Source organism: Bos grunniens, chromosome 25 (genome assembly GCF_055505025.1).
Source record: "Bos grunniens cultivar Pamir isolate PY7600 chromosome 25, Bosgru_T2T1.0, whole genome shotgun sequence".
NCBI lineage: Eukaryota > Metazoa > Chordata > Mammalia > Artiodactyla > Bovidae > Bos > Bos grunniens.
In genome coordinates this window covers 13012098-13038933 of record NC_141189.1, presented here as the reverse complement: position 1 = coordinate 13038933, position 26836 = coordinate 13012098, and the positions used below count along the sequence as shown (strand labels likewise).

Genomic DNA, 26836 nt, shown 5'->3' with positions numbered 1-26836 from the left:
AATTTTAGTTCTACTTTAATAGATATGAGCTTACTTTGTTTTAAAAAATGCGATTAAACACTTGCACGTGTCCACAGTCACAAATGGCCCACTCACATCCAACTGACATGTCTGGAAACCTGGAGGTGACGTGTGGGGCCCTGGGAGTGATGTGGGTGCAGGCAGCTCAGGGCACGTGGCCCCGTCCGGAACTGAGGCTCAGTGGGGTCACGACTTCTGGTCTATGAACATAAAATTACTGTATTCTAAGGTCGTTCTGTATCAAATAGGACATCGTGTGGGCTTTGGACTGCACAAGCCTCTAATTTAAAAAACAAAACCACAGATACACAGACTTGGATTAATCATAATCCTTGCCTCATAGCGTATTCTGATCATTGAGCCACGCACAGTACTTGTTTCTTCCCTCCTTCCTTTGCAGGCCAGCAGTCTGCAGCCTCTGGACTATGCATGGTGTTAATTCCCAGTGAGCCGTAAGTAGGTAAACAGTGTCCTTGCCGTTGCTGTCTGTGGGACAGACTAACTCAGTCAGCCTCTTGGTAGTAACACAGGGTTACGATGCAGGCTCTGGAGAGGGACTGCCTGGTGTGTATCTAAGTTATGTGCTTAAACACAGGCAAGTCCCCTCACCTTTATGGGTTTTGTTGTTTTCACTGTCCAATCAGGGTTACACCTTGTAAGGCTGTTGAAAACATTACAGCACATAGAGCAAGCACTCTGTTAACACTGGCTCTTGTTTTACTGTTTCATACTGATAGCGATGCATGAGTCCGTGATGAGAACTTGCAAGAGCAGCAGGAGAGACCAGGAAGCAGGAAGTGCCTGTCTCCTACAAGGTTACCATCTCTTTGTGATCCAGCAGGATCATGGATCAGGCTGAAAAGCCAAGAACAGCTTCTCCCCCAGATTCATTTTCTGTCGCCTCAGTGATTCTTTTTGCAGCCTTAGGCCAGAACTTCACCTTGAGCTTTTCACACAGTCTGAGCCAGTGGTTCTCAAGCTTGGTTGCCCATGAGAATCACCTGGAGGGTTGGTGAAGACCCAGATTCCTGGGCCCCAATCTGTTACGGATTCAGGAGGTTAGAGGTAGAGGGCTGAGAATCTGTATTTCTAACAAATTCCCTGGTGTTGATGCTGGCCCAGACTTTGAGAACCACTAGACTAAGCAGTGAACTATGAAGGGTGGTGGGAATTGGGCGGGGGGGGAGACAAGGAACAGTCAGGGGAGGCTTCCTGGAGGGGATGGCCTTTGGAGTAAGCCTCAGCTTGCTAGATGAAGAGAGCACAGAGGGAACAGAAACACAGAGGTGTGAATGGCCAGGGTGTGCTGGGAAAGGCCGGAGAGATGATGGTGACAGGTCCCCAGGCGCTGGAGGGGCAGGACTTTGAAGGGCGAGTGAGAACCCAGGCTCCCTCTGGCGTCCTCTGTAAATAAGGGATGGTGTGGAGCCTGGGAGCACAGCTGGCAGCAGCATGGAGCGGGGTTTAGGGAGAGTCAGTTAAGAGGGTAGCAGTCCTGGGAGTAGAAGGCAGCCTGGGCCCTCCGCCCACGTGACCTCACCTTCCTTCAGAGCCTGGAGGATTTCTTACCTGATGCTACTTTCAAAGTAGAGGGTGAGACCCATGATTCCAAGGGTGTGAGATGAATTAGTGGGTGTGACCAGCAGTGCAAAGAAGGAATAAAGAGGACAGAGTGAAAAAGAGCTCACCACACACAACAGGAGCATTGCTTCATCAAACCCGTGTCGGGTGTGTGCGCATGCCCCGCATCACGATGTACGTGCATTACAGTCAAAAAGAGTCGTGAGTCAAAGCTCTGTGCAGTCTTCCAGTTCAGGGAGCCAGCCGCGGTGTGGCCTCACCCACCTGTGTGTGCTCAGTCACTCAGTCATATCTGACTCTGCGACCCCCATGGAGCCTGCCAGGTTCCTCTGTCCATGGGATTTTCCAGGCAAGAGTTCCAGGAGTGGGGTTGCCATTTCCTATTCCAGGGGATCTTCTCTAACCAGGCACAGGCCTTATCTGGGGGCACATGTTGTTCAGACCCCACCTTGAGAAGCTGACCGTCCTGCAGTAGAGAAGACAGGGCTCTGCAGGACCCCAGGACAGGAAGGGCTGAGAGCAGGGTGCGGGAGGGGAGCAGAGAGCAGGCTCAGAGAGCAGACCCTCCTAGGAGGGTCCTGGGAGGGGGCAGGCATCAGCATGAAACAGGCTCTTGGGGAAGCTTCACGGAGGTGGCTTTGAGACTGACCGCAGCCAGTGGTGCAGCTGACAGCAGGGCCTTGAGGAAGAGACCCTGAAGATAAAGGCAGATATAAAGTTGCCAAGAAGCAAGGGGAACTGAACAGGGTGTGAGAAGGTAAACAGGTTTTCAAAAGTAACCTGACAGACTCGAGGTTCATCCACACCTCTACAAATGACCCAATTTCGCTCCTTGTCGTGCCGTCGTACGTGAGCGCCGCATCTTTACCCATTCCTCTGTAGACGGACACGTCGGTTGCTTCCGTATCCTGGCTGTTGTGACTAGTGCTGCAATGAACATTGAGGTGCGTGCGTCTTTTGGAACTTCGGTTTTCTCAGGGTATACGCCCAGTAGTGGGATTGCTGGGTCATACAGGAGTTCTAGTTTTAGTTTAAGGAACCTCCATATTGTTCTCTGTAGTGGCTGAATCGATTTACATTCCCACCAACAGTGCAAGAGGGTTCCCTTTTCTCCACAACCTCTCCAGCATTTTTTATTTGTAGATATTTTTGAGAGAATTAAAAAGAGTAACCAGAGGCCCAAGAGAGAGACAGTCCAAACAGTTTGAAGATGCTGTAAGCCAACTCATTTAAGTGACCCCTAAGGAAGAGTTGACTCATTGGAAAAGACTCTGATGCTGGGAGGGATTGGGGGCAGGAGGAGAAGGGGATGACAGAGGATGAGATGGGTAGATGGCATCACCAACTCGATGGACGTGAGTTTGAGTGAACTCCAGGAGTTGGTGATAGACGGGGAGACCTGGCGTGCTGCAATTCATGGGGTCGCAAAGAGTTGGACACGACTGAGCGACTGAACTGAAGGAAACTGAGGCCCAGGACCGGCCAAGGACAGGGGCCCTGAAGGCTTGTGGCCCAGGGCTCTTCCTGGCCACAGTGCATCGCCAAACACCCGCTCAGGGGTCGAACCCCACGTCATCTGCATCAGGCGATCAGTGGGTAGGTGGGAGCTGGAATGTGCCAACATCCCGGATGCTCCAGCCAGACCCTGCCCGCCCCCACCAGGAGAGAAACACTCAGGCCTGAGTTAGAACCCCTGGAACCACCATGTCTGCAGATCTTTAACAAAGAAGCCTCATGATACTGGAGCTGAGTTGATAAAGAGGAAAAGCGACTTTGTCTCTTGTGTGGGCTGTTCTCTATACCAGCTCCACCGGCTCCAGAACCTGCGCACCAAAACCTGCCTGCTTTTAGGTCTTGATTTATTCAGATGGTCTCATTTTACACATTTAAGAAACAGTTCCAGAGAAGCTGTGATTTTAATGTCACTGAGAACAGAAGCCGGGAGGGTGGCTTACACCAGGCTGTGGTTTTAAGGTCCTCGTCGGAGGTTCTGTCTAGTGAGAACTAGCTTTGTATTATTTTCTATCTGATAAATACCTCTGTCCTCTTGAAAGGAAACTTTCCATGTCTAAGAAATTGCTCAAAAAGTCATATATATATATATTTTTTAGAGAAGACAGAGTTTTAAAAATATATGAAAAAGCCCATGTCACTTTGGTCATCTTTTCTTTGATTTAATGGCACTGAGGCCAAGTTTGTGCCTCAGGACGGATACACACACGCCTTAGGCATCCACCTTGGTACAGCTAAGGGCAGCGTCTTTTTACGCTGTTTGTATATGACATCGACGGTCACGTCTCATTTCCTCTCATCCACCTTGATTGAGGCAAAGAGAGGATCAACAGCCAACGCTGTTGTGAATATCCATCTGGAAATGCTAATTATTGCATCATCATATCCGTGCTTTCACTTGTCATGTGCCATTAGCAGGTAACAAGATCACTGTGGGTCTAAGACTGTGGAGATAATTAGAGCATCTATAGGTTAGCAGGAAATCAAGTTGTGCTGGTACCCATCAGTGCCGGGGAGCAGAACGCAATTAGAGGGAAAATCTGCAAGGTCTTGAGAGGAATAAAGCCCGGGGGATTCAGTACCGTGACTGACTTGACAGTAACTTCCGGTCTTGCATTGCGAGTGGCGGCCTGGAAAGAGTGCTCGGGAGAGCGGGAGCAGGGTGGTCTGCCAGCAAGGCCACGGATGGTGAGTGAGTGGAAGGTCCTGAGAATTGCCTGATTTAGAAAAACAGTGGTTAGTATGCTTTCCAATCTACTAGTCTTTCTTCAAGTTATTTCTCCAGCCTGGGAGCTGGGTATTTAGCATAAGAGCAGGGTAAAGGGGGCAACCTTCATTCAAGCCCATCATCAGCTTTCCAAGCCTGGGAGTCTGGTGCCCCCAGCCAGCAGCCTTCCAGAGCCCCCTGTGCCAGCACCACCTCCCTCTGCCCGTGAAGCTGCAGGTGTCCTCAGCATAGACCGCCAGCCCCCCGTTTCTGTTCGTTTCCATTTCTAGTTCTCCAACAGCAGCCACCCACATCCTGCTAAAGCCGGACTGCCTTTGTTTCCTCCAGTTAAGACACACACACTCATCATCCATCATGTGGACACCAGGAAGTGTAACAGGTTTTACATCTTGAAAAGACAAAACAGGTTTTAGAGGATGGAGAGATCTGCAAGCTGGTGAGGGTTACACCAGGTAATTCAACAAGACACAGGAAAAGACAGGGACGTACCTGGAAGGTCTGAAGTCACACACGGCAGACCGGGCCCTCAGATTGCGATGCGAAGAACAGGCTCACGCCGGCCCTCGGTCAGGTGTCATCAACGCAGCCACAGCACACGCGGGGTTTTGAAGGAGGTGCAAGACACAAAGGGCTCTGGCTAACTCAGCCTGCATATTCACCCCCTACGCAATCCAAAATCACCTCCCCAGGACTCAGAACATGCAATCAAACCAAATACTCCTGGTCGTACGGAGGGCAGACGTCTACAGAAACTAACCGGTAGAGGCTACATGTGTCAGAGAGGGCGGCCAGCCTTCCGTCCGCACTCAAGGCTTCAAGGCTCTTCTCTTCCAGGGCCTGGCCTGTCTCACAGGCGCGGCTTCGTCCCTGTGGTAAGGTGGCCACCCCACACAAACAGGCAGCTGGAAGCTTGGTTCACATTTTTTAATAACATGGCACAGTTTACATAACACAAGAAGGCTCCGCCGATGAGAACATGCTGAAGACGCAAGTCGCTTCACGTTTCTTTTCACATAGGATCTAGAAAGGACTTTATTACATACAGGAGAAACAGCAAAAAGGTCTGTATAGAACAATCTCTTTACAATACTGAAAGCTACCACTACGGTTCCAGTGTACATATTCCTTGGATTTTTTTTTTTTCCTTTTTAGTTGTTGTCTTAAAAAAAAAAAAAAAAAAACACTGCACAACATTTGGAATTCACAAAATCTGAAACTCACAACTAAACCTTCAGTTGACTACTAAAATAGATCTCTCTGCTTATTAGAAACAATGGTCTGTAGTTAACTTTTTTTTTTTTTTGCAAAAACAGGATAACAACGTCAGATAGCACTTTAATATACTAGAAGACCAAATGGAACTAATTTTATTTCATACACATATTTTACAGTCCAGTAGACAAGATATATTGTATCTCTGCTAGTAAAGTCATATTCTCTCCAAATTAGGTAGACAAGAGGCTGACTGTATGATAAAAGTATCATGAAGAGACAGTAAGATTGATGCAAAACTCAAAAACACGCACACACAAGACCGTCTCTCTGCCTGCCGCCTTTCGCCCTCTGCAACGCTCCCCGGCCCCACAAAGCTGACCTGCTCTGGCTCCTCCTGGACTGGGTTACCGACAGGAACGTGGTGAGTCATGCTAGGGAACGTGCTCCTGAACTTCATCAGTTATTGAATACAGTGAAAACATATCCATCATCTGAGAAAACGCGAAGCTTTCTTTCAGGATCTGTTTGGGTACAACTGAATCTCATTACAGAATGAGAAGGGGTGTACAGATAGGAAACTGAAAAACGCATGGTTCCCACATGAGGGGTGTGTGAAATCACGTGACAGATGGTGACGAGGTGCTGGCGGCCTGTTTGTGTCCCCTGATTTTGGCATCTGACCACTCCCATCCTCCCTGGCTCTGGTTGGTTGGTTCACGGCCTTGGTTTACCTCTCCAGGGCTGCACTCTGCCCACCCCACCCCTACACGCACCCAAAGGCCCACAAGCAGCAACTTCAGATGCAAAGTTTCAGCCTGGGGGTCCAATTTGCAAAATCAGGTATTATTCTCTGTTTGAAAAAACAAGCAAGGAAAACAGTCATATCACGTTAAGTGCTTGTTCAGGGAAAATATGACCTTAAGTATGTTGTAAATGGACTTGAAAAGGCTCCTTTGAGTTAGGCGGGCTTTTGTGAAAAGCCCTAACATTCATTGCATAGTTGAAGGGTTTAGCTGTCTAGAACAATACATGGGGAACACAGCCGAAGCCGGCTGTGCTCGCTGATATTAAGTCTGCAAATAGCACATTTTAAGAAGTATTAATGTATTATGTTACTTAATCTTTATCTATTTACATCTGTACAAAGTAAAGCTTTCATCTTACCCTTTTGCATATATGAACCATTAGCTCATGAAGCAACAAGCCCCCCCCACCCTTTTTTTCTTTACATAACTATGTACATGGCCTTCCCTTCTCACCCCAAAGAGCTCTCTGCACGGTGGATGGTGTGGACTCTTGTCGGCTTCCCCACCCCCCAGTTATCACCGCGTGGGTGTTGTGTTGTCATCTTCACTGTTTTGGTTCAAATCAAAGTTTTATATGACAAACCAAGAGTGGGGAGACATGAGAACGTATGAATCGGCTAAAAGATCTGAAAAATTTCAACAGAGAATATACAAAAAACATTTCAAAATCTGCACCGAGTCTATACATAAATTTTTTTTTATACACAGGGAAGCGCTGGGGGCTCCCCACCCGCACTGGAGACGCGGGCCTGGCCAGCGCGCGCGGAGGGCAGGCCCGCAAGTCCGGCGCCGCGCGGCCCGCGGGCCTGTGTGTCCCGCCGGGCGTCCTGTCCGCTCCTTACCGGGCTTCGATGTCCTTCAGCGTGTGGGAGGGAGGCCGCTCCCTTATCTCGGCGGACAGGGGCGTAGTCCTGCGGGGGGACACGGGGCGGCCCCCCAGCGTGGAGATGAGCGGGGGAGGCGCACTCAGCGCCGCCGTCGGGGGCGTCTTGTTGAGCAGTCCGTTCTGGTGGCCCGCTGTGGGGCTGATACGCGGGTAGTGCATGCTCGGCAGCCCTGGCGTGAGCAGCCCGGGGTGCGGCAGGTGGCCGTCCAGGGAGGCCGGGTGCACGGGGTGCAGCCGCGGGTGCTCGTAGTCCTCGCGGAGCACGTGCAGGCGCTCGCGCTCGTCCAGGTGCGCCCCGCGCTCGTGCTCCCGCCGCGGGTCCACCGCCAGCGGGTGGTGGTGGTGGTGGTGGTGGTGGTGGTTGTAGTCGTGCGGCTCCCGGTCCCGGAAGGAGCGGTCGGCTTCGTACAGCCGGGGCGTCGAGAGCCGGTGCAGGGGGTCGTTCCTCAGCAGAAAGTCCCTGCCCAGCGGGTCTCTGCGGTGAATGTCCAGTTCCCGGTAGGGGTCCCTCAGGGGGTCCCGGATGGGGTCCCAGTGGAAGGAGGGGTACGGGAAGCGCTCCCCGCCTGGGATGGGACTGAGGCCCATGAAGGGCGTCATCATGCGAGTCCTGTCCAGGCCGCTGATGCTGTTCATGGGGTGGATCCCGGGCATCCCCACGGCCACGGGCATGGAGGCCAGGGGCCCCGGGTGCACGCCGGCCGAGGAGCTGGGCGGCGGCGGCGGCGGGGGCGGCGGCTCCGAGGACCGGTGGGTCGGTGGGGCCTCGGGGGGCAGGTCGTGGTCCTCCTTGCGCTCCTCTTTGACCTTGACCTCGGCGCTCTTCTTGGGGTTCTCGTAGGCCGGCTCGCCCTTGCGCGGCTCGGCGTCCCGGCTGGCGGCGCTGCCCGGCCGGGCGCTGTCGGTGGCGGGCGCCCGCGCGTAGGGCGACGGCACTCGGGCCAGCTGCTTGGCCTCCTCACCCGCGGTGCGGCCCTCGTGGCCATGGCCGTCCTTCTCGGCCAGGGGGCCCTCCTTCGCCTTGTGCTCATCCGTGCCCAGATCCTTGCGCGATTCCGAGTGCTCCCGCTCCCTGTCCTTGCACTTGTCTTTCTCGCGAGCCTCGGTGCTCAAATGCCCCCTGATCTGCTCGCTGGAGCTGCGGCCGTGTCCCAGGGTGCTCACCGGGAGGACGGGGGCTGGAGAGGGGTGGCTGGAGTGTCTCTTCTCGACGCTTTCCCTGCGGAGGAGATGGGACACCGGGAGGCAGGTGAGCTGGGCTGCCAGCCGGCTGCCTGAGGTGAGGCCCAGCCGGCCACCCTGACCTGACTGGCCTAGACTCCAGAGAAGGCTTGAGCGGGTGAAGCCCGAGGGATGAGGGGTGGGAGAGTGTGAGGGGCCGTAACTGTGTATGTAAGAGGCACCGACCTGAATCAAGACCAGGAGGAAGAACGTTCAGAAACCTGAACCGACCAATGAGGTCAGTGATGGGGCCGGGCGGCTACCTGTCTAGATTCTCAGGATGAAGAATCAAGTTCCAACACGGCAATTCTGAGCCCGCAGGGGAGCACAACCCGAGGATCACGGGAAAATCTCTCTCCTGACAGCAAGAAGAAGGGCTGGTTTCAGAGTAAAGGCTGCAGGTATGGGGCAACCAAGATGCAGCCCCCGAGGGGCTCGAAAGGAAACCATTTCAGGACACTGGGGTCGCACAAAGCACCTCTGTCTTAGGAAGAAGCCAGGATCTGATGCCAGAAGACGCAGCAGGTCCAGAGACACGAAAGCTAAGGGGCCGGAGAGAACCAGTTCCGTCTGTGAACTGGGGTGGGGGTTTAAGAATACAGGGCACACAATGCGAAGTGACAGAGGAGAGGGAGAACACGGAGAGCCGAGACCAGGGTGTTCGAGGGACAGCCCGAGACAGAAAGTGGTGGGGGGGAGCAGGAGGCCTGGGGGGCCCAGAGGGTGAGGGTGCCCCGCAGAGAGAATTAAGGCTGCCCCTACAAGGTTCTGTTTCTAGACAATGTGCAGAGGCTAAGAAGAAGAGCATCTTTAAGAGGTAAGATAAAGAAAAGTGTATTTGAATTTCCTTTCATCCAAAAGGCCACTGTGAGTCCATCTAGAGAAACAAAGAAAGGTGAGCTGCCAAGTCCTGCTCTTCCTTCACTGACAGGCCGTCTAGAGCAGGGGTTCCCTCTCCCCCAGCCGGGAGCTGGCACCCCTCTGCTGTGGCCTGTCAGGAACGGGGCGGCAGAGCGGGAGGTGAGTAGCAGACAAAACTGAGACCCTCTCTGCCTGCTTGCCACCGGGTCCATAGAGAAACGGTCTTCCACAAAATCGGTCCCTCGTGCCAAAATGGTTGGGGACTGCTCATCTAGAGAGCTCCTGGTCTAGGGGTGGCCCCTCCAGGGGCACCTGCTCTGGCAGCTCAGAGCTGTATGTCATGATGTCCTAAATGGCCCTCCCATTGGCTGAGAGATTTTTACCATGCTCTCCCAAGGAAAAAACTTGTCTTTTTATAAGAAAGAAATCACTTAGCATGATGGCCTATGATGCAACAGCTACTTAACCTGCTGCATTTAGAGCCTCTAAAGTTAAATTCTTTTAGATCGCTACAAAACACGTACACACACATGCACACAACATTCAAGAAAAACAAAAACAAAAGATTTGGATCGTACTGGAAACTTCAGTTCCCAAAGGGAAGTGTTGTTGAGTATCTTGCGACAGGTGTATCTTGTGTGAGTGAAGTCGCTCAGTTGGGTCCGACTCTTTGCAACCCCATGGACTGTAGCCTAACCAGGTTCCTCCGTCCATGGGATTTTCCAGGTAAGAATACTGGAGTGGGTTGCCATTTCCTTCTCCAGGAGATCTTCCCGACCCAGCGATTGACCCAGGTCTCCCGCACTGTAGGCAGACGCTTTACCGTCTGAGCCACCAGGGAAGATCCTGTAGTCCGATGTATCTCATGTAGTCCTTGCTAATTCACTCAAATTGAAAATACCCTCAAGAAAGGGAGGCAAGCAGGAGGAAGGCCTTGTCAAGAATGCTTATGACATTCTTCAGAAAAAAAACTCAGATGTTTTTCCTCTTTAAGGCTACTTCTTTTTGAGGCATGGACTACCACGTAAGGAGGTAAAAACGGTTAGTAAAATAAATTACCCACTGGTGACATGAAACCCAAATTGCTTGGTGAGGTTTCTTTGAATATGGGTTAGCAAAATCTTAGCGGTCATCTGTGAGCCCAGGGTTTGAGTTTGAACAGAATTTGAGAAAAATATGATGAGACGATGCAAAACATGGCTTTCTAACAGAAAACAAAAAGAAAAGGGGGAGAGAGAGCGAAAAACCTATGGATGAGTCAATGGACTGCACGAACTCGAAAGCAAATATGGTCTGATTCATGCCGTGTGTGTCTGGTCCAGGCTCCAGCTCACTACCTTTTGGAGAGCGGTTTCTGTTTGGAGACACTAGGGCTCGCGGGGGGGCTGGGTGTGGACACTGCTGCTGAGCCGGGACTCGCTCGCTTTGTACTGGACCTAGAATTGCGATGCTGGCCTGTGGTCACGAGGCCCTGTGGGGCCGGAGGGACAAGGGTCGCTGGGCTCAGGGCGTGGCGGTGGTTGGGGGGAGGAGGGTCGGGGGCGCCGTCCCGGCTGCGTGAGGGGCCGAGGCTACAGCTGAAGCTCGAGGCTGGGCCGGGGGGTCGGGGGTGGGGGGCCGGTACTTGGCACAGAGGGGGCTCCCCCATCGGGACTCGAGAGCGGGTTCTTTGCGTACCTTTCTTTGTCATCTTTACTAACGGAGGAGTCTCGTTTATCTACATCTCTATCTCTGTCATGAGCTGCAGCGGACGCGCTACGCTCCAGCTCCCCTGGCTTCAGCCAGGGCGGAGGGGTCGGGAACGACGGAGGCGTTCGGTGCAGCCGGTTCCAGGGCTCGTGAGGGTTGCTAAAGCTCTGCACACTGGGGCCATCCTTGTGGCCGAACACTGAGTTGGGTGCTGAAATGGTGAAGTGGAGAACAAAAAAGGTTTCAGAGAAATTATATATCCGCCGTAATGAAGGTACTTACCAAAAAACTTTTAACAGCATTCAGAGTTAAAATGAATACATATTATTGGGAGCTGGAAAAGGAAAGGAGATTAACAGATTCATTAGAGGAACGTGTCCTACACTGGAGAGGTTAAGTAAGCTCACAGCTTTTCCTGTTTTTTTTCTAACCAAAGGCAAAGGGGCAGACGGGGGTGGAGAGGGGAGATTAGAAAGGAAAGGGTCTCAGCCTGACAGGTGCACGCAGAGGACCCCAGCATACAGGAGGGTGGACATGGATGGTGTGACTTGGGTTAACAGCTCCGTTCAGAGTAGAATCTGCGGTTCTTTTCTGCCGTCCACAGCCTCAGTGACCGAGGCCAGACAGGGTCAGACACGGAGGGTCTCCAGGCTCCGAGGACCTGGGACGGAGCTGCATCTCAAGTCTCCTGCAGTGGCGGGCAGGATGTGTGGACAGGACAAGCTGATACTGAGTGGCTAAAGGGTGTTTAGAACCTGAAGAGCTGCAACTCCCTCCCTACTTTAGACAGACTCCTTTTTTCTGGAAAGTCTTTACTGAATTTGTTACAATACTGTTTCTTCTGTTTTGATGTTTGCCCCCCAGGTATTGACTCCACAGCCCCGCTCTGCGTTGGAAGGTGAAGTCCTAGCTGCTGGATTACCTGGAAAGCCCCTTGACTTCTCAGTGGTGGAAAATTAGTCTTCCTGGATGTTGCCCTCTCTGGGCTGTCCTGAGCCTGGCATGGTTTCCTGTTCTTCAGCGTGTTTTCTCACTTCCACTGAAGCAAGATGCAATGTACAGGCTGTCTTCACGTCTAACGGGTGGTGGTGGTATAGTCGCTATGTTGTGTCTGACTCTCTGCCACCCTGTGGACTATATCCCACCAGGTTCCTCTGTCCGTGGGTTTCTCCAGGCAAGAATATTGGAGTGGATTGCTATTCCCTTCTCCAGGGGATCTTTCCCACCCAGGGATCAAACTTGGGTCTCCTGCACTGCAGGCAGATTCTTTACCACGGGGCCACCAGGGAAGCCCACATCTAATGAGTGCTGTGGCTAAACGTGGGGTGGCTAGAGATGGCATAGGATGAAATGAGGAACTTTAGCAAACTCTGTGGTGTTCAACTGACCACCTTTCCTGACCTTCAGGAGCATGTATCAACAGCGTGCTAAAGGTTGGTTTAGACCTAACTCCACTGACTGGGCTTGCTTTGGCAATGCTATAACCTACATTTATTTCCCAAGAGCATGGTTCCTTTCATCTAGAAAGGTCTCAAGCCATCGACAGATCAGAGGAGACAGTTTAAGGTGGATTGTAAAAAGCTAGAGGTACTCACTAACTGAAGGATTTCCAAGTCCCCCGAAGGCGTTGCCACCAACGGCTGCCAGGCCCGTGAATGTAGACGGCCGATTAAAAGGCTCTGCAGACGAGATTGGGAAGAAGGGCATGGCTGTAGGACTCCGCTGAGTGAGGCAGCACAGATTCCTGGGAAGGCAGTGGGGGCCCCTTGCCACGTGTATACTCAGACGCGATCTGTCTCACTTCTCCCACCAGATTATCCAAAGGGTTTTTCATCCTTTTGGATCTGGGCATTGGGTTAGCAAAATATCTGTGGGGGCTATTTCCTGGAACTGTGCTGTGCTCTTTTTGGCCACACTGTGCTGCATACATGTGGGATCCTCGTTCCCTGACCAGGAATCAAACCCACACGCCGCTGTAGCGGAAGCTCAGAGTCTTAACCATGGGACCGTCAGGGAAGGCCCCCATCTCTCCTCTGCTGGGTGGGGAACATTACTCAAGCCACAGTGTGCTCACATGCCTCCCTGCCTGTCTCTCCTCCTCTCAGGAAGCGCCCTGTAAGCTCTGACAGAACAGAAGTTAAGATAGCAGCTTAAAATCTCCCAATGGAAGGCTGAGGTCACACGTATCCTACACCCTGTGGTTGGGTGTACCGTTGCCCGCATGTGCTGGTACACGTGTGAAAATACCAAATAAATAAAGGCCACGAATAAATCCCCTGTACTAGGAAGAGATATATGAATTGGGCTGTGAAATGATTAAAAAATAAGAGATACTGTCTCTACATTACATCATGGTGTCTTTCTCTCCACCTCCAGGGGTGCCCTTTTATGGGCAAGAGTTCACTGTCTTCTCCCATCAGTGGGGACAGGCTGCTGTACACGTGGATTCCCCGAGGTCCCAGGGCTTCCACCCTCTGCACACTGAGTAACTCCACACAGAACCACAACTGCACACGGATCTCCTATTTGAAGAGCCTGGTGTAAGAGGTGGTGAACTCCTAGAGATGGATGGCCTGGATTCAAACATCTCTGAGGTTGCCTCCATCTCCTGATGGTAAGCGACCTATCTAGGACTATGGCCCGCTAGCCAGAAAGTGCAGCAGGAATGCAGGTGTTCTGAGACACACGCGTCAATGCCCGTGAATGAGGGACACAACTCACCGAGGTGGGCAGCGGGGGTAAGGAAGTTGCTGTGATGGGGGGGCGGCCCGAACGGGGTCCCAGTTGGGTGTGCAGCACCTGGAGAGTTGGACACAATGGAGTTAGACTTCAGAGGACGCCCACTTCTCTGGCGCTGGCCAAAAGGTTCATTTGGATTTTTCCGTATACTCTTACGGGAAAAAACCTGAACGAACTTTTTGGTCAACCCAATACAATGCCACTGGCTTCTGGTCCCCTAAGACCTCCGCTGGGAGTACGTACAGTAAGAACACAGCTGAAGTCTACCCGGGCAACACTCGGGGAAAGAGAAACGTGCTTGTCAGGAGGCGGAAAGCAATTCAACCCCTCTTCTCTTTCCTGGCTGGGCTGCCGCTACCAAAGAGAGGTATTCCTTTCACTGATGCCGACGCTCAGCACTGCGAACACGGAAAAACACCGCCGGTGGGGCAGGGCTTCCACGGCCACGTACGTCTGGAGGAAGGCCGGGCGAAAAACGGGAAGCAAGGCTCTTGACTGACGGACTAGGAGCCGTGGCCACGTGCACTCAGTCTCTCTGGGGCAGCATCTGGCCCCGGGTTCCCTTCTTCAGAGACACCTCTGGGGGATGAGGCTTTCAGTCTGAGAGACAACGTCTAATCCGGGCACAGGAGTGGCCACCACAGAGCTGGACTCTGGGCTGCACTGCTTGGGCTTCTGCACAATCCCTTTTCCTGAGAACGTATTAGCCGTCACAGACATGCAAGGAAGGAGATGCTAAAGCCGGACCCTACGGAACGCACTGAGAGTAGAGTCAGGCTGTGGGAGACGGAGGCCTCCAGGCTCTTGAACTTCGGTGCTGGGAAAAGCTAGTTTCTTCACTTGCTCCAGGACACCGATCACCCTACAGCCTCCTGTTACTCCTTGCCTCGCCTGCTGGGGAACTCGGGTCTAACTTAGTGCTCTCTTTCTTTGGTTTCCCCTTTCCTCTCCTTTATATTTGGCCTTGATCCTCTGTTGCTGCTGTTCACTCGCTAAGTTGTGTCTGACTCTTTGACACCCCATGCACTGTAGCCTTACCAGGTTCCTCTGTCCATGAAATTGTCCAGGCAGGAATAGTGGAGTGGGTTGTCATTTCCTCCTCTAGGGGATCAAACCCACATCTCCTGCACTGGCAGGCAGATTCTTTATCACTGAGCCACATGGGAAGCCTCAAATCCTTCTTTTGACAGTGTGCACATGTGAATTAAGGAAGGATGATATTTCCAAAAGCTGAGGGCATCCACCTGGCGTGTGTGTCGATGTGCAGCTAAGGAGGCAAGTACTCTGGGAGGCAGTCCTGACTCTAGACAAGAGGTAGGCCAAGGTCATCTGAAGAAGCCCCCTTAGTTTATCTCAGGCACTTGTGCCAACAGTAAGATCAAAGTGGTAGAATTTAACAAGTGTGTTTACTTTTATACTTAACAGTTCAAAGTTTCACCCAATACCCATTTTGGGAAAACTTCAATATTGCTTACGCTAGAGAAGATTACCCTCCAGAATGAAGTATAAACAGGGTGGGAATGGATTTACTAGTAACTGTTCCAAGAATCCCTTGCTTTTTGCCTAAGTTCCTATCAGATCAGATCAGTTGCTCAGTCGTGTCCGACTCTCTGCGACCCCATGAATCGCAGCATGCCAGGCCTCCCTGTCCATCACCAACTCCCGGAGTTCACCCAGACTCACGTCCAACGAGTCAGTGATGCCATCCAGCCATCTCGTTCTCCATCGGCCCCTTCTCCTCTTGCCCCCAATCCCTCCCAGCATCAGTCTTTTCCAATGAGTCAACTCTTCACATGAGTGGCCAAAGTACTGGAGTTTCAGCTTTAGCATCATTCCTTCCAAAGAACACCCAGGGCTGATCTCCTTCAGAATGGACTGGTTGGATCTCCTTGCAGTCCAAGGGACTCTCAAGAGTCTTCTCTAACACCACAGTTCAAAAGCATCAATTCTTCGGCGCTCAGCCTTCTTCATAGTCCAACTCTCACATCCATACATGACCACAGGAAAAACCATAGCCTTGACTAGATGGACCTTTGTTGGCAAAGTAATGTCTCTGCTTTTGAATACGCTATCTAGGTTGGTCATAACTTTCCTTCCAAGGAGTAAGCGTCTTTTAATTTCATGGCTGCAGTCACTATCTGCAGTGATTTTGGAGCCCAGAAAAATAAAGTCTGACACTATTTCCCCATCTATCTGCCATGAAGTGATGGGACCGGATGCCATGATCTTTGTTTTCTGAATGTTGAGCTTTAAGCCAACTTTTTCACTCTCTTATTTCACTTTCACCAAGAGGCATTTTAGTTCCTCTTCACTTTCTGCCATTAGAGTGGTATCATCTGCATATCTGAGGTTATTGATATTTCTCCCGGCAATCTTGATTCCAACTTGTGCTTTTTCCAGCCCAGCATTTCTCATGATGTACTCTGCATATAAGTTAAATAAGCAGGGTGACATACAGCCTTGACGAACTCCTTTTCCTATTTGGAACCAGTCTGTTGTTCCACGCCCAGTTCTAACTGTTGCTTCCTGACCTGCATACAAATTTCTCAAGAGGCAGGTTAGGTGGTCTGGTATTCCCATCTCTTCCAGAATTTTCCACAGTTTATTGTGATCTACACAGTCAAAGGCTTTGGCATAGTCAATAAAGCAGAAATAGAAGTTTTTCTGGAGCTCTCTTGCTTTTTCCATGATCCAGCGGATGTTGGCAATTTGATCTCTGGTTCCTCTGCCTTTTCTAAAACCAGCTTGAACATCAGGAAGTTCACGGTTCACATATTGCTGAAGCCTGGCTTGGAGAATTTTGAGCATTACTTTACTAGCGTGTGAGATGAGTGCAATTGTGCGGTAGTTTGAGCATTCTTTGGCATTGTCGTTCTTTGGGATTGGAATGAAAACTGACCTTTTCCAGTCCTGTGGCCACTGCTGAGTTTTCCAAATTTGCTGGCATATTGAGTGCAGCACTTTCACAGCATCATCTTTCACAGCATCATCTTTCAGGATCTGAAACAGCTCAACTGGAATTCCATCACCTCCACTAGCTTTGTTCGTAGTGATGCTTTCTAAGGCCCGCTTGACTTCACATTCCAGGATGTCTGGCTCTAGGTCAGTGATCACACCATCGTGATTATCTGGGTCGTGAAGATCTTTTTTGTACAGTTCTTCTGTGTATTCTTGCCATCTCTTCTTAATATCTTCTGCTTCTGTTAGGTCCATACAATTTCTATCCTTTATCGAGCCCATCTTTGCAGGAAATCTTCCTTTGGTATCTCTGATTTTCTTGAAGAGATCTCTAGTCTTTCCCATTCTGTTGTTTTCCTCTATTTCTTTGCATTGATCGCTGAAGAAGGCTTTCTTATCTCTTCTTGCTATTCTTTGGAACCCTGCATTCAGATGCTTATATTTTTCCTTTTCTCCTTTGCTTTTCGCTTCTCTTCTTTTCACAGCTATTTGTAAGGCCTCCCCAGACAGCCATTTTGCTTTTTTGCATTTCTTTTCCATGGGGATGGTCTTGATCCCTGTCTCCTGTACAGTGTCACGAACCTCATTCCATAGTTCATCAGGCACTCTATCTCAGATCTAGGCCCTTAAATCTATTTCTCACTTCCACTGTCTAATCATAAGGGACTTGATTTAGGTCATACCTGAATGGTCTAGTGGTTTTCCCTACTTTCTTCAATTTAAGTCTGAATTTGGCAATAACGAGTTCATGGTCTGAGCCACAGTCAGCTCCTGGTCTTGTTTACCAAGTATAAATTCCTTCAGGAACATAGATTAAGTGGAGGAGGGTTGATCCTTCAACACCCTATTTATGTTTTGCGTTTTTCTTCCCCAGCCTGGAAGGGTCCTGTGGGCCTGGGGTGTGGAGGTAAGCACGCAGCAGAGAACACAGAGCCGCAGCATCTCGGCGGCAGAAGGTGCCAGAGGAGTCCTCCCTTCAGCCCTCAATGGTGACGTGTTCTCCACTCAGGAAGTGCAAGTATGACGCCCACCTCCACAGAGTGAAGACAGCCCAGCATGTTCATTAGCCCTCGACAGCGCTGCCAGCTAAATAACAATTTGGCTGCACCCTGTCTGTGTAGTATAAGCTAATTAATGCTTCGAAGAAAATCTGAGCTTTGCTCAGCTCAGGGTCCCCAGGGGTGCCCCAGAGTTCTAGAATTATCCAAGCAAAAGAAGCCAGTTCATCTGCTGGGCTCAAATGGAAGCCAGGGAGAAACTAACTTCTCTGTTTCTGTCCAAAAACTCTTCACACAGCCCTGTCTCAGGGCCCAGATGCCATGGTAACCAGCCTTTGAACCTATCCCTCGACAGAAATGACAGAAACCTAAGACCTTAGCAAATTCCATCTGCCCTCAAGGGCGGGGTCCCCTTGCCTTGGGGACAAGGCCCATTAGAATGATGGTCTCTTGCAGTGTGTGGGTATTTCTTTCTTCCTGAACAGAAGAGCCTTGGGTCCACCAAAAATGAGTCTTGGATAAAAAGCCTAGGAAGGCGGCAGGCAGGATGGATGTGAAACTTATTCGCTCAGGACTAGAAACAGGGAGGTGCTTGAATATGCATGTCCAGAGAAAGACATTCAGGAGGGGACGGGGTCAACCATTAGGATGCGCTCAGCACTGGCACTTATGAGCACGACCCAGGGGAGCCCTGGGTCAGGCACCGTGCGCTGAAGGCAGTTTTAGGAAAGACTTTGGTAGCAGTACGGTGGCTCTCGTTTACCCATTACTCCTGATGGCCGCTGCCTTCGTCTGCATGTTCCTGGAGCAGGACTGGGCAGGGACCCAATGCAGGGATGATCAGGGACCCACTCTGGCACACCTAAGAGGCACCTGGGAGCGGGTACTCTCAGAGCTTAATAAATGCTGTCCCCTAAATCTCCTGCATCATTACAACCAACCAGGCAAGAATGTTAAGTTCTGTAGCAGAGAAAACCAGCCGCCAAGCAGTTCACCCTCTCTGTCACAGACCACACCAGTGGCACCTACCTTAATTGTATCTGTTTATCCTCATATCCTCACAGGGCATAACCGAGCATCACGGTGCAAAACCCCTGACTATTCTGTGGGCAGGGACAGCGGCATTGTTTTCTTCCGATTTACCCTTGCAAGCTCTCTTGATCTTTCTCAATAGCATCTGACACACTTGTGAATTACAGTGGTTTAATGCCGAAGCAACACGAGTCCCTGAAGGGAGAGAGGGTCTTTTCCCTTCTTTCATGGAAGTGGGAGCATCCATGGAGAACAGTCCATCTCTGGAGATGTGCTGTGATGCTGCCTCGCAAACTGGCATCAATTGCTGTTTTGGGGGAGTGACCGAACAGCGGCCCAGAGTTCAGACATCACTCATCCTGCTACCTGAGAGCTACCATTCCCAGCTCACCCCTGCCCCTCTGAACTTACCGGCGGCGGAGAACAAAGTTGAAGGCCGCGCCAGGTCGTGGGGGTGGTGGATGGCTCCAAAGAGGCTGGGGCCCGGAGGACGGCTCAGGAACTCAGGCTTCAGGCCAAAGTCCAGCTTGTGTGGATCCGACTGCATCTGCTTCTACAGCACCAAGGGAGGGCGAAGGGAGGAAAGGAGGGAGCCCCAAGAGAAACAGTAGGGAAGAAAGATATTAATGAGACGGACAGTGAACTCTGTGAACAGTGCATTCAGGCTGGGGCCCTGGTCAGGTTCAAGTCTACACCTGCTGGGAGAACATAGCAAGCCACAAGCCATGTAACCCTCAAATGCAAGAAAAGCAGGTCTGCCCAGAGGGCCTGAGGCTCGCAGCCAGAAATGCCGAGGGGCAAAAGTCATACTCTGTCTTTGAGGGTACACGGTTTGAGGCTTAGAACCATATCCTAACTCCTTGAACCACCACCATCCCGAAGTGGTTTCTGATTTGCTGCAAAGGTTCATTTTAGCCAGTTTTTAAATGATAGTATTTTAAAGCTCATTTTATTGGCAATTCTGCATGAATAATCTGCTGTGTAAATTAATTGTTTAATGACTCTTAGCTGTGCTCTAACAGATCACACTACATTAGTAGCTGAAAGTTATGAAGAAATATTTGCATGCCTACAAGCTAATTTCAAATGATCGTTGTTACATTATTTTTAAAGAAACAAACAGAAACAAAGTAGGGATATTAATGTGACTAACAGGGGCTTTGGGCTAACCCAATCATCTGAGAAAGAGATCAGGCCCAACCAGTGAACCTTCCAGAACCTCTCTTGCTGTGAAGACCTTGCCGTCAACTGCAGTCACTCCATTTCCTCCTATCAGTATATCCACCCCCAAGGTCACGTTTCTCGGAGTCTGTAGAAACTGGCTCACTGTCTTCCTCCTGCTTCCTTCCCTGGCCTCACTCTGGACGCTGGCAGCCTCTCCTAGAGCATGGGTCCAGGCCGCCCCCACCTTCAGGATTCTCAATAGCCTTCTCTGTGTTGGCCTCACACCTCCCCTGATGAGCGCCGACCCCTGACCTGGGTCTGAGGCTCCCAGTCTCCCCCTGCCTCGCCGCCTCCTCTGAGCTCTCCAGCCTCCCAGGCCTTCCCCACTTTCTGGCCCTCACCCTTCCCATCTCAGACTCATCGGATGCTGTCTTTTGGCCCTGCTCCACCCCAAACTCCATCAGGCTCTGCCACAAGTAAATCCCTGTCCCAGCACACGAAAACATCAACACAGAGACATCTGATCTGGCTTGTGTGAGGATCAGAGATGAGTTTGCCACTCCCTGGTGGCTGAACCTTACTGTCCTGCAATCCCACTCATCCGTCTTACCTACCCAGACCCCTTGAGCCAGCGGCAACACTGTGGGAGGCAGACAGCAGAGTCTCCATGTTTCCTGCACACACTACTCAACTCTGAGCAACAAGACTCCAGGACAGAGTCCAGCCCTGAGCCTGCAGCAGCAAGAACCTGCGGGTGCTGGCTTTCCCTAGAAGTAGCTGGTGAGCGGCTAGAAGGACAAGTGAAATGAATGTCACAGAGGAAAGGGGACCAGGCCATTTCTGCTCACATCTGCAAGGAATTCTCTCATGAAAGAAAGTCCCACTATCAAGCAATAGCCATTCTCCCCTCCCCAAAGCTGCTAATCCACTATGAATCTATAAAAATCTTCTGGCTGCCTCCTTTAATTTGGTTGCCAAATTATTCAGTGCTAATACTGCATGGTACACAGCACAGTTCCATTAACCACAACTTAGGTCCATGAAGCAAAATGGAGCTTGGGGATTACAGAGAATGTGCTGGAAAGGGAAGATGAACAGTTATCTCCTGTGCAAGAGGTCTTCTTAATTGAATTGGGATAATGAATGTTGGAGTCACTGGGGACGTTCTTGGGGAAAGGAAGATGTTGAAGTGGCGCCTATAACATCCTTCATCGCTTTTAACCAAAGGAGTTACAAGGAGGGTGTGTTTTACCCACTGTTCTGCTAACCATGTCATCTAGAACAGAAGTGAATTGAACTAAGCATCAAAATCTAGTTAGTGCTTCCAAATACACGTTTTTTTTTTTTTTAAATGAAGCTAAACCACAAGGTTTCTAATTAAACTCGCCTAACACTAACGTTAAGAACAAAACTCACCAATGGGATATTCTGAGAAAGAGCAGGTATTTGACACCAAAGCAAGATATCTTTCGGACAGGGTGATGGCACCCCACTCCAGTACCCTTGCCTGGAAAATCCATGGACGAAGGAGCCTGGTGGGCTGCAGTCCATGGGGTTGCTAAGAGTCAGACACGACTGAGTGACTTCACATTCACTTTTCTCTTTCACGCATTGGAGAAGGAAATGGCAACCCACTCCAGTGTTCTTGCCTGGAGAATCCCAGGGATGGCGGAGCCTGGTGGGCTGCCGTCTATGGGGTTGCACAGAGTCGGACACGACTGAAGCGACTTAGCAGCAACATAACTTTGCAGCCTCATTCACTGAGGGTGACGTTTTTGTTTCTAACTGTGTTGGGTTTTTAAAAATTATTTAACCGTTAAAAAAATCCCTTGAGATGACTAGCTCTCCCGACTTCTTTTATATTCTGATGGTGGTCCCCCACATGCTGTTGGGACTAAAATCTTATTCATGAAAAAATAGCTTCCAATGGAAGGTTATTGGAATTACTTAACTGGTACAGTTACACAGATTGTAAACACCCAGACTGTAAAATCTGGATCTATCCGTTACTTTGGTGCCTAAGTTGACCAGTGATGTCCTCTCTGGTCACCTGCAGAAGATCTGCATCTCTTTCCTGTATCATCATAAAACCCTGGTAAAGCATGGAATGCATTCATCTGTCTGATGAAAACAAAAGAAAACCCTCCTGAGTTCAGGTAAGGTAACCAGCCAGTCAGTGGTTCCCACAAGCACTGACTGTCGTCGGACTTCTGGCATTGGTCATCAAGAGGATGAAGGAGAGATTGGATAGGTCACTGCCAACCAAATACCACTTCTAGAAGAGGAATTTTTAATACTATGAATTGCTAATGGACATACCATGTATGCCTAAATCAGTAACATCACATAGGGCATAAATTATCACTTTTCAAAGCCATAAAATGAAAAGAACAACAATAAGGTCCTATTATATAACACAGGGAACCATATTCACTATCCTATATTCACCATGATGGAAAAAAATTTTTTTCTAAATGTTGGGGGGCGCTGGTGGTGGTGGTAAGAATATACCAACTTCTATAGAAAACTTTTCATGTACATCTCCTCCTAGATCCTAAGTATTTCCCATACTAATAACACTTGGTCACTCTAATTAGATTCCCCAAACCTTTATTTCAGGATTTAATCTATATTTAAGCTCTTCAGATCAATAACATGACAAAATCATGAAAAAAAAAAAAAAGAGAGAACCATCAGGGTATTATCAGTGTGCTTCTGTTTTGTTATTTTGCTGCTGCTTTCCCTAATTAATAGTAAGATTTCTGAATAGCTTTTCCAAGGGACTTGATCCTGCCTGCCTGTGGGTCTTCAAACTCTGCTTCAGTGCTTCCTCGATTGGGCGATCACACACCCATTGCCCACCTCCCCCTCCAAGACTAGGAAGGCAAGACTGACCTTGACTTTCTGTTGGTGGTGGTAGATCTGCCAGGCAATGTGAACGTGCATCGCGCACCACTTCCCTGGTTTCTGGAACGAAAAAGAGCAACATGGTCAGAAGGAAGAGTTCAGGGGGAAAAAAAAAAAAAAAACAACCCTTCCATTTCCCCAGAGCTGTCAGCAGATTTTGGCTGCAGAAGCTTTCTTTTCCATGAAACAAGAGGGCTTTGTCTCCTCCAAGGGCCTTCTCTCTGCTGCAGCCCGGGACCCGGGCCGGAGGAAGCACCCCTTCCCGGGCGGGCGGCACCTCTCCTCCCACAAGAGCCGGGGCTGGCGGCCACTCCTCAGAAAACCAGCCCCGAGCAGGACCTCCCCGGTTACCAAGGATAACGTGGCAAAGCCCGAACCCCACTTTGTGCCTCCTCTGTCTCTCTCTTTTCTGGCGCCAGCTGGCAGGCCTGGTGGAGCGAAGCCCTGCTGAACAAATGCGGCCAGGCTATATAATGCAGATTGGCTGTTCAGAAGAGCTAATTAGTGAATGTCTGTGAACCAGTTTGAAAACGAGAGGGGACAGAACCCGTGTCACCTCCCCCAACACTGTTTCTTAAAAAAACAAAACACCAAAGCAGAACAAAGCAAGCCAACACATTTTCATTGAAGCCCAGTTCCCACAAGTGCTCCACTAAGAGTCAACTGCCCATTCATGTTGGGCGGCACTGATCATTTCTAAGCAGAAAACAGACAAGAAAGAGATGAGAACGCATGCCTTTCCTTCTCTCTAGGCCACTGCAGAGAGCCAGTGCCGGTCCCGCCCTCTGGGAGGACGTCAACCCCAGTCTCTCAAACTAGTTCCTGTCTTGCTTTCTAAGCTGGGGAGCAGCTGCGAGCCTGTCTCGCAGGCTCACCCAAGGGGGCAGGACCACCTTGTCCCACTTCACTTGTATTCCCGCTACACACTCTACCCATTGGCATCACTGACTCAGTGGACGTGAGTCTGAGCAAACTCGGGGAGGTAGCAAAGGACAGGGAAGCACGGCCTGCTGCGATCCAGGAGGCTGCAGAGTCAGACGTGACTGAACAGCAGCAGCGCACCGTGAGCTCCCAACACGTACTCAGTGACCACAGGATGGATGAGAAGAAACACTGCCCCATTCCTACCTGGGCAAAGAACAGATGCTTCTGGTGTCTATATTAAAGTGCTGTTTATGAATGTTAAGTCACTTTCACTTGCTGAAATATATACTTAAATCCAAGTTTGAGCTCTCTCGTAATGAAGTTATGGGTCGTCTGAAATCGCCTAAGTGATGACACCATCCTTTCTCCCCCTTTGGAGAAAGTGAATTATCTAATAGATGTACTAGAAAAGGGTTAAGTAGAGAAATCCACTATCCGCCCCTCTTCATCTGCCATCCATCATCCCCACCCCCCGACCTCCCACATACACCAGGGAAGTCAGCATTCATCCAGAGGTTATCTGCTGGCCAGGCTCCAGACCTCTCAGAACAAACCAGCGCTCCTAGCGGCCCTTTTCTGCACCAGAGAAAAAGGTCGAATGGCTGTGACAGGTCAACATCACCTGCTGCAGAAAGGGGCAGCCACCAGCCAGAACAGAGAGACCCGGGCACGTGTTTTCTAGGTGCCAGAGAAGCAGGAGAACTCAGACGAATCCTAATTTTAGCCTAGCTCCGGCCCTTCCCTTATGTCTCCGTGAGTCAAACCTTTTGCCATAACTAACAAGAGAATCTAAGTTGAATTTTATCAGTTGGCTTTTTACCTCGATGGCCCGGCTTCCTCCAACACTCAAAGCAAAAACCATGAAGGCCATTTTCAGTCACACTCTCTGAAAAACCCAACCACTGTCTTTTCAACCTTATCCTCCGGCGTTTCCATGGCGTGTTTCCTTGTAATGGATTTGTATTTTTAACCCTCGGGGAGTCACACAGGGGTTGCAAAACAGTTCTAGAAGAAGCTTTCTTACCCTTAACATAGGTCTGAAAGGATCTGTCAACTGTGAAGAGAAAATGACAACTTGGTTACATGCCTGTCACTCAAACAATTGCTCTAATTAACAAATTTGTAGTGCTTCATTAGGAGGGGAAATTAAAATGTTAGAATTTTACTTTTAAATGAAGCCCTTTTAGAGAATAATTAACCCATTTTCACACTATCAAAAGTGCCAAGTGTGCCCTCCCCCCCTCACAAGCCTTGGTACATCTACGCTGACGAGCCCCTGGACAAGTTTAATCAATAGCGATCTGCCCTCCGGCAGAGCGATTTGCTCACGTTACACATCTGAGGAGTTTCACTGTCTGAGCAGCCCTTCCCAACCTCAGCTAAGCATCTAAGGGAGGCGGCCTTCAGACTACAGACGGCTGGATACTAAGAGTAACTGGGGAGAAGCCTCCTTTCCCGACTATACAGTAGAAATAGGCTATTTTTAATAATTATCACTGGAGGTATTAGACATTTTAGAGAAGTTCACTATATAGATGACCTTATTTGCAAAGCAGAAACAGAGAACAAATATATGGATACCAAAGGGGGAAGGGGGGGCAGTGGGAGGAACTGGGAGACTGGGATCAACACGTATACACTAATGATACTGTGTGTAATATAGATCCTTGGAGAAGGGAATGGCTACCCACTCCAGTAGTTTTGCCTGGAGAATTCCATGGACAGAGGAGCCTGGCAGCCTACAGTTAACAGGGTCACCAAGAGTCAGAGATAACCAACACCTTCAATGAAATAAAATGATACTTAACACTTTAATAAAAGCAAATAACACTTTCAAGAACATAAAATAGATGACTAATGAAACACACCGTGTGGCGCAAGGAACTCTACTTAATATACTGCGGTGACCTGACTGGGAAGGGAGTCCAAAAGGGGGAATATATACATATATATTACATGTATATGAAGCTGATTCAGCTTGCTGTGCAGTAGAAGGTAACAGAGCACTGTAAAGGAACTTTACACATTTTATACTCAATACAAATTAATTAAATAAAATGAAGTTCGTTACACCAAAGTTCATACAAATAACACAGTTGAGTCATTTTACGTATCTACCTAACTCTGGTCATGATTTCAGATAACCTTTGCCCTTACCTGGGACAAAGACAATATTGTGAAAGGTAATTTTTTTTTTCCCCCACATTTACTATGAAGATGGATAATAATCAATGAGACAAGATCATATCTGCTGTGTAACTTCAGATTCTTTTTGAGTTGGTCTGTGTTATGAATAAATAACACAACCGAAGTGTAATGGATATTTTATTTAGCTCCAGAGCACAAAAGGTTCCTTCCCACATTAGAAGCAGAGTGGCCGGAAATACTGTGTGTATGGGGTGAGCTCCAGAAAGACAAGCGCTTAGTGCTTTTCCATTCAAAATGTTTTATGGCTTGTGTGAGAGAGATTTTAAGAGATGGGGACAGAGAAGGCTGGTCGGGGTGGGTGGGGGAAACTGTGCCAGCTCAGTGTCAGTGACCGTCCCAGCCTGGGCTTAGACCATAAGCCACCCTTTCTCCCCCATGGAGAGTCACTCCCTGGCGTCACATGGCCGCAGGAGACATTCTATTTTCTAAGAGAAACTAGCGTTAAGTGTTAGTCACTCAGTTGTGTTCAACTCTTTGTGACCCTATGGACTGTATGTAGCCGGCCAGGCTCCTCTGTCCGTGGAACTCTCCAGGCGAGAATACTGCAGTGGGTAACGTTCCCTTCTCCAGAGTATCGTTCCGACCTAGGGATCAAACCTGGGCCACCTACAGTGCAGGCAGATTCTTTACCATTTCAGTCACCAGGGAAGCCCCTCAACTAGCATATTCTTCCACAAAATAGAAGGAAGCGCAAAGGCAAGAGGCACTCCGCTGGGCTGCCTGCCCTGGGGACACAGGTGCTGTTTGTTACCCAGGGACCCAGCCCGACCTTGCACTTACCCTCGGGTCCTTTTGGAGAAGAGTGTGGGGGACCGTCCCAGGTCGGGTGGCAACATCGATCGGGTTGGACGTCTACAAAGTAATGAGACCACAGCTTAGGAAGCAT

General features: G+C 49.9%; 2 protein-coding genes across 43 annotated transcripts in view; one reads left to right on the top strand and one right to left on the bottom strand.

Annotated features, from left to right (window-relative positions):
• Positions 1–17829, top strand: part of LOC147345033 (uncharacterized) — a 57086-nt gene extending 39257 nt beyond the window's left edge. For 4 of the 25 annotated variants that reach the window (XR_015154482.1, XM_086374672.1, XM_086374671.1 and 1 more), the window contains 3 exons: positions 422–473; positions 13397–13634; positions 17592–17829. Coding sequence is in view for 18 of the 25 variants with exons in the window: in XM_086374672.1 (XP_086230798.1) it covers positions 422–473; positions 13397–13505 (161 nt within the window). In the remaining 7 variants the exon portion in view is untranslated. Of the gene's footprint in view, positions 1–421; positions 482–5791; positions 6057–11884; positions 12318–13396; positions 13635–14122 lie in introns of those variants that run through there. The other 21 variants (XR_015154479.1, XM_086374670.1, XR_015154480.1 and 18 more) reach the window with 18 other exon arrangements.
• AUTS2 (activator of transcription and developmental regulator AUTS2) overlaps positions 5253–26836 on the bottom strand; it is a 1218095-nt gene continuing 1196511 nt past the window's right edge. For 17 of the 18 annotated variants that reach the window (XM_086374650.1, XM_086374654.1, XM_086374651.1 and 14 more), the window contains 8 exons: positions 26731–26802; positions 24767–24796; positions 22807–22878; positions 19159–19300; positions 13742–13819; positions 12616–12699; positions 11009–11231; positions 5253–8468 (listed from right to left, as the gene is read on the bottom strand). In XM_086374650.1, coding sequence (XP_086230776.1) covers positions 7202–8468; positions 11009–11231; positions 12616–12699; positions 13742–13819; positions 19159–19300; positions 22807–22878; positions 24767–24796; positions 26731–26802 — 1968 coding nt within the window. In that variant the 3' untranslated portion in view covers positions 5253–7201. Of the gene's footprint in view, positions 8469–11008; positions 11232–11302; positions 11355–12615; positions 12700–13741; positions 13820–19158; positions 19301–22806; positions 22879–24766; positions 24797–26730; positions 26803–26836 lie in introns of all 18 variants that reach the window. The other variant, XM_086374668.1, reaches the window with a different exon arrangement.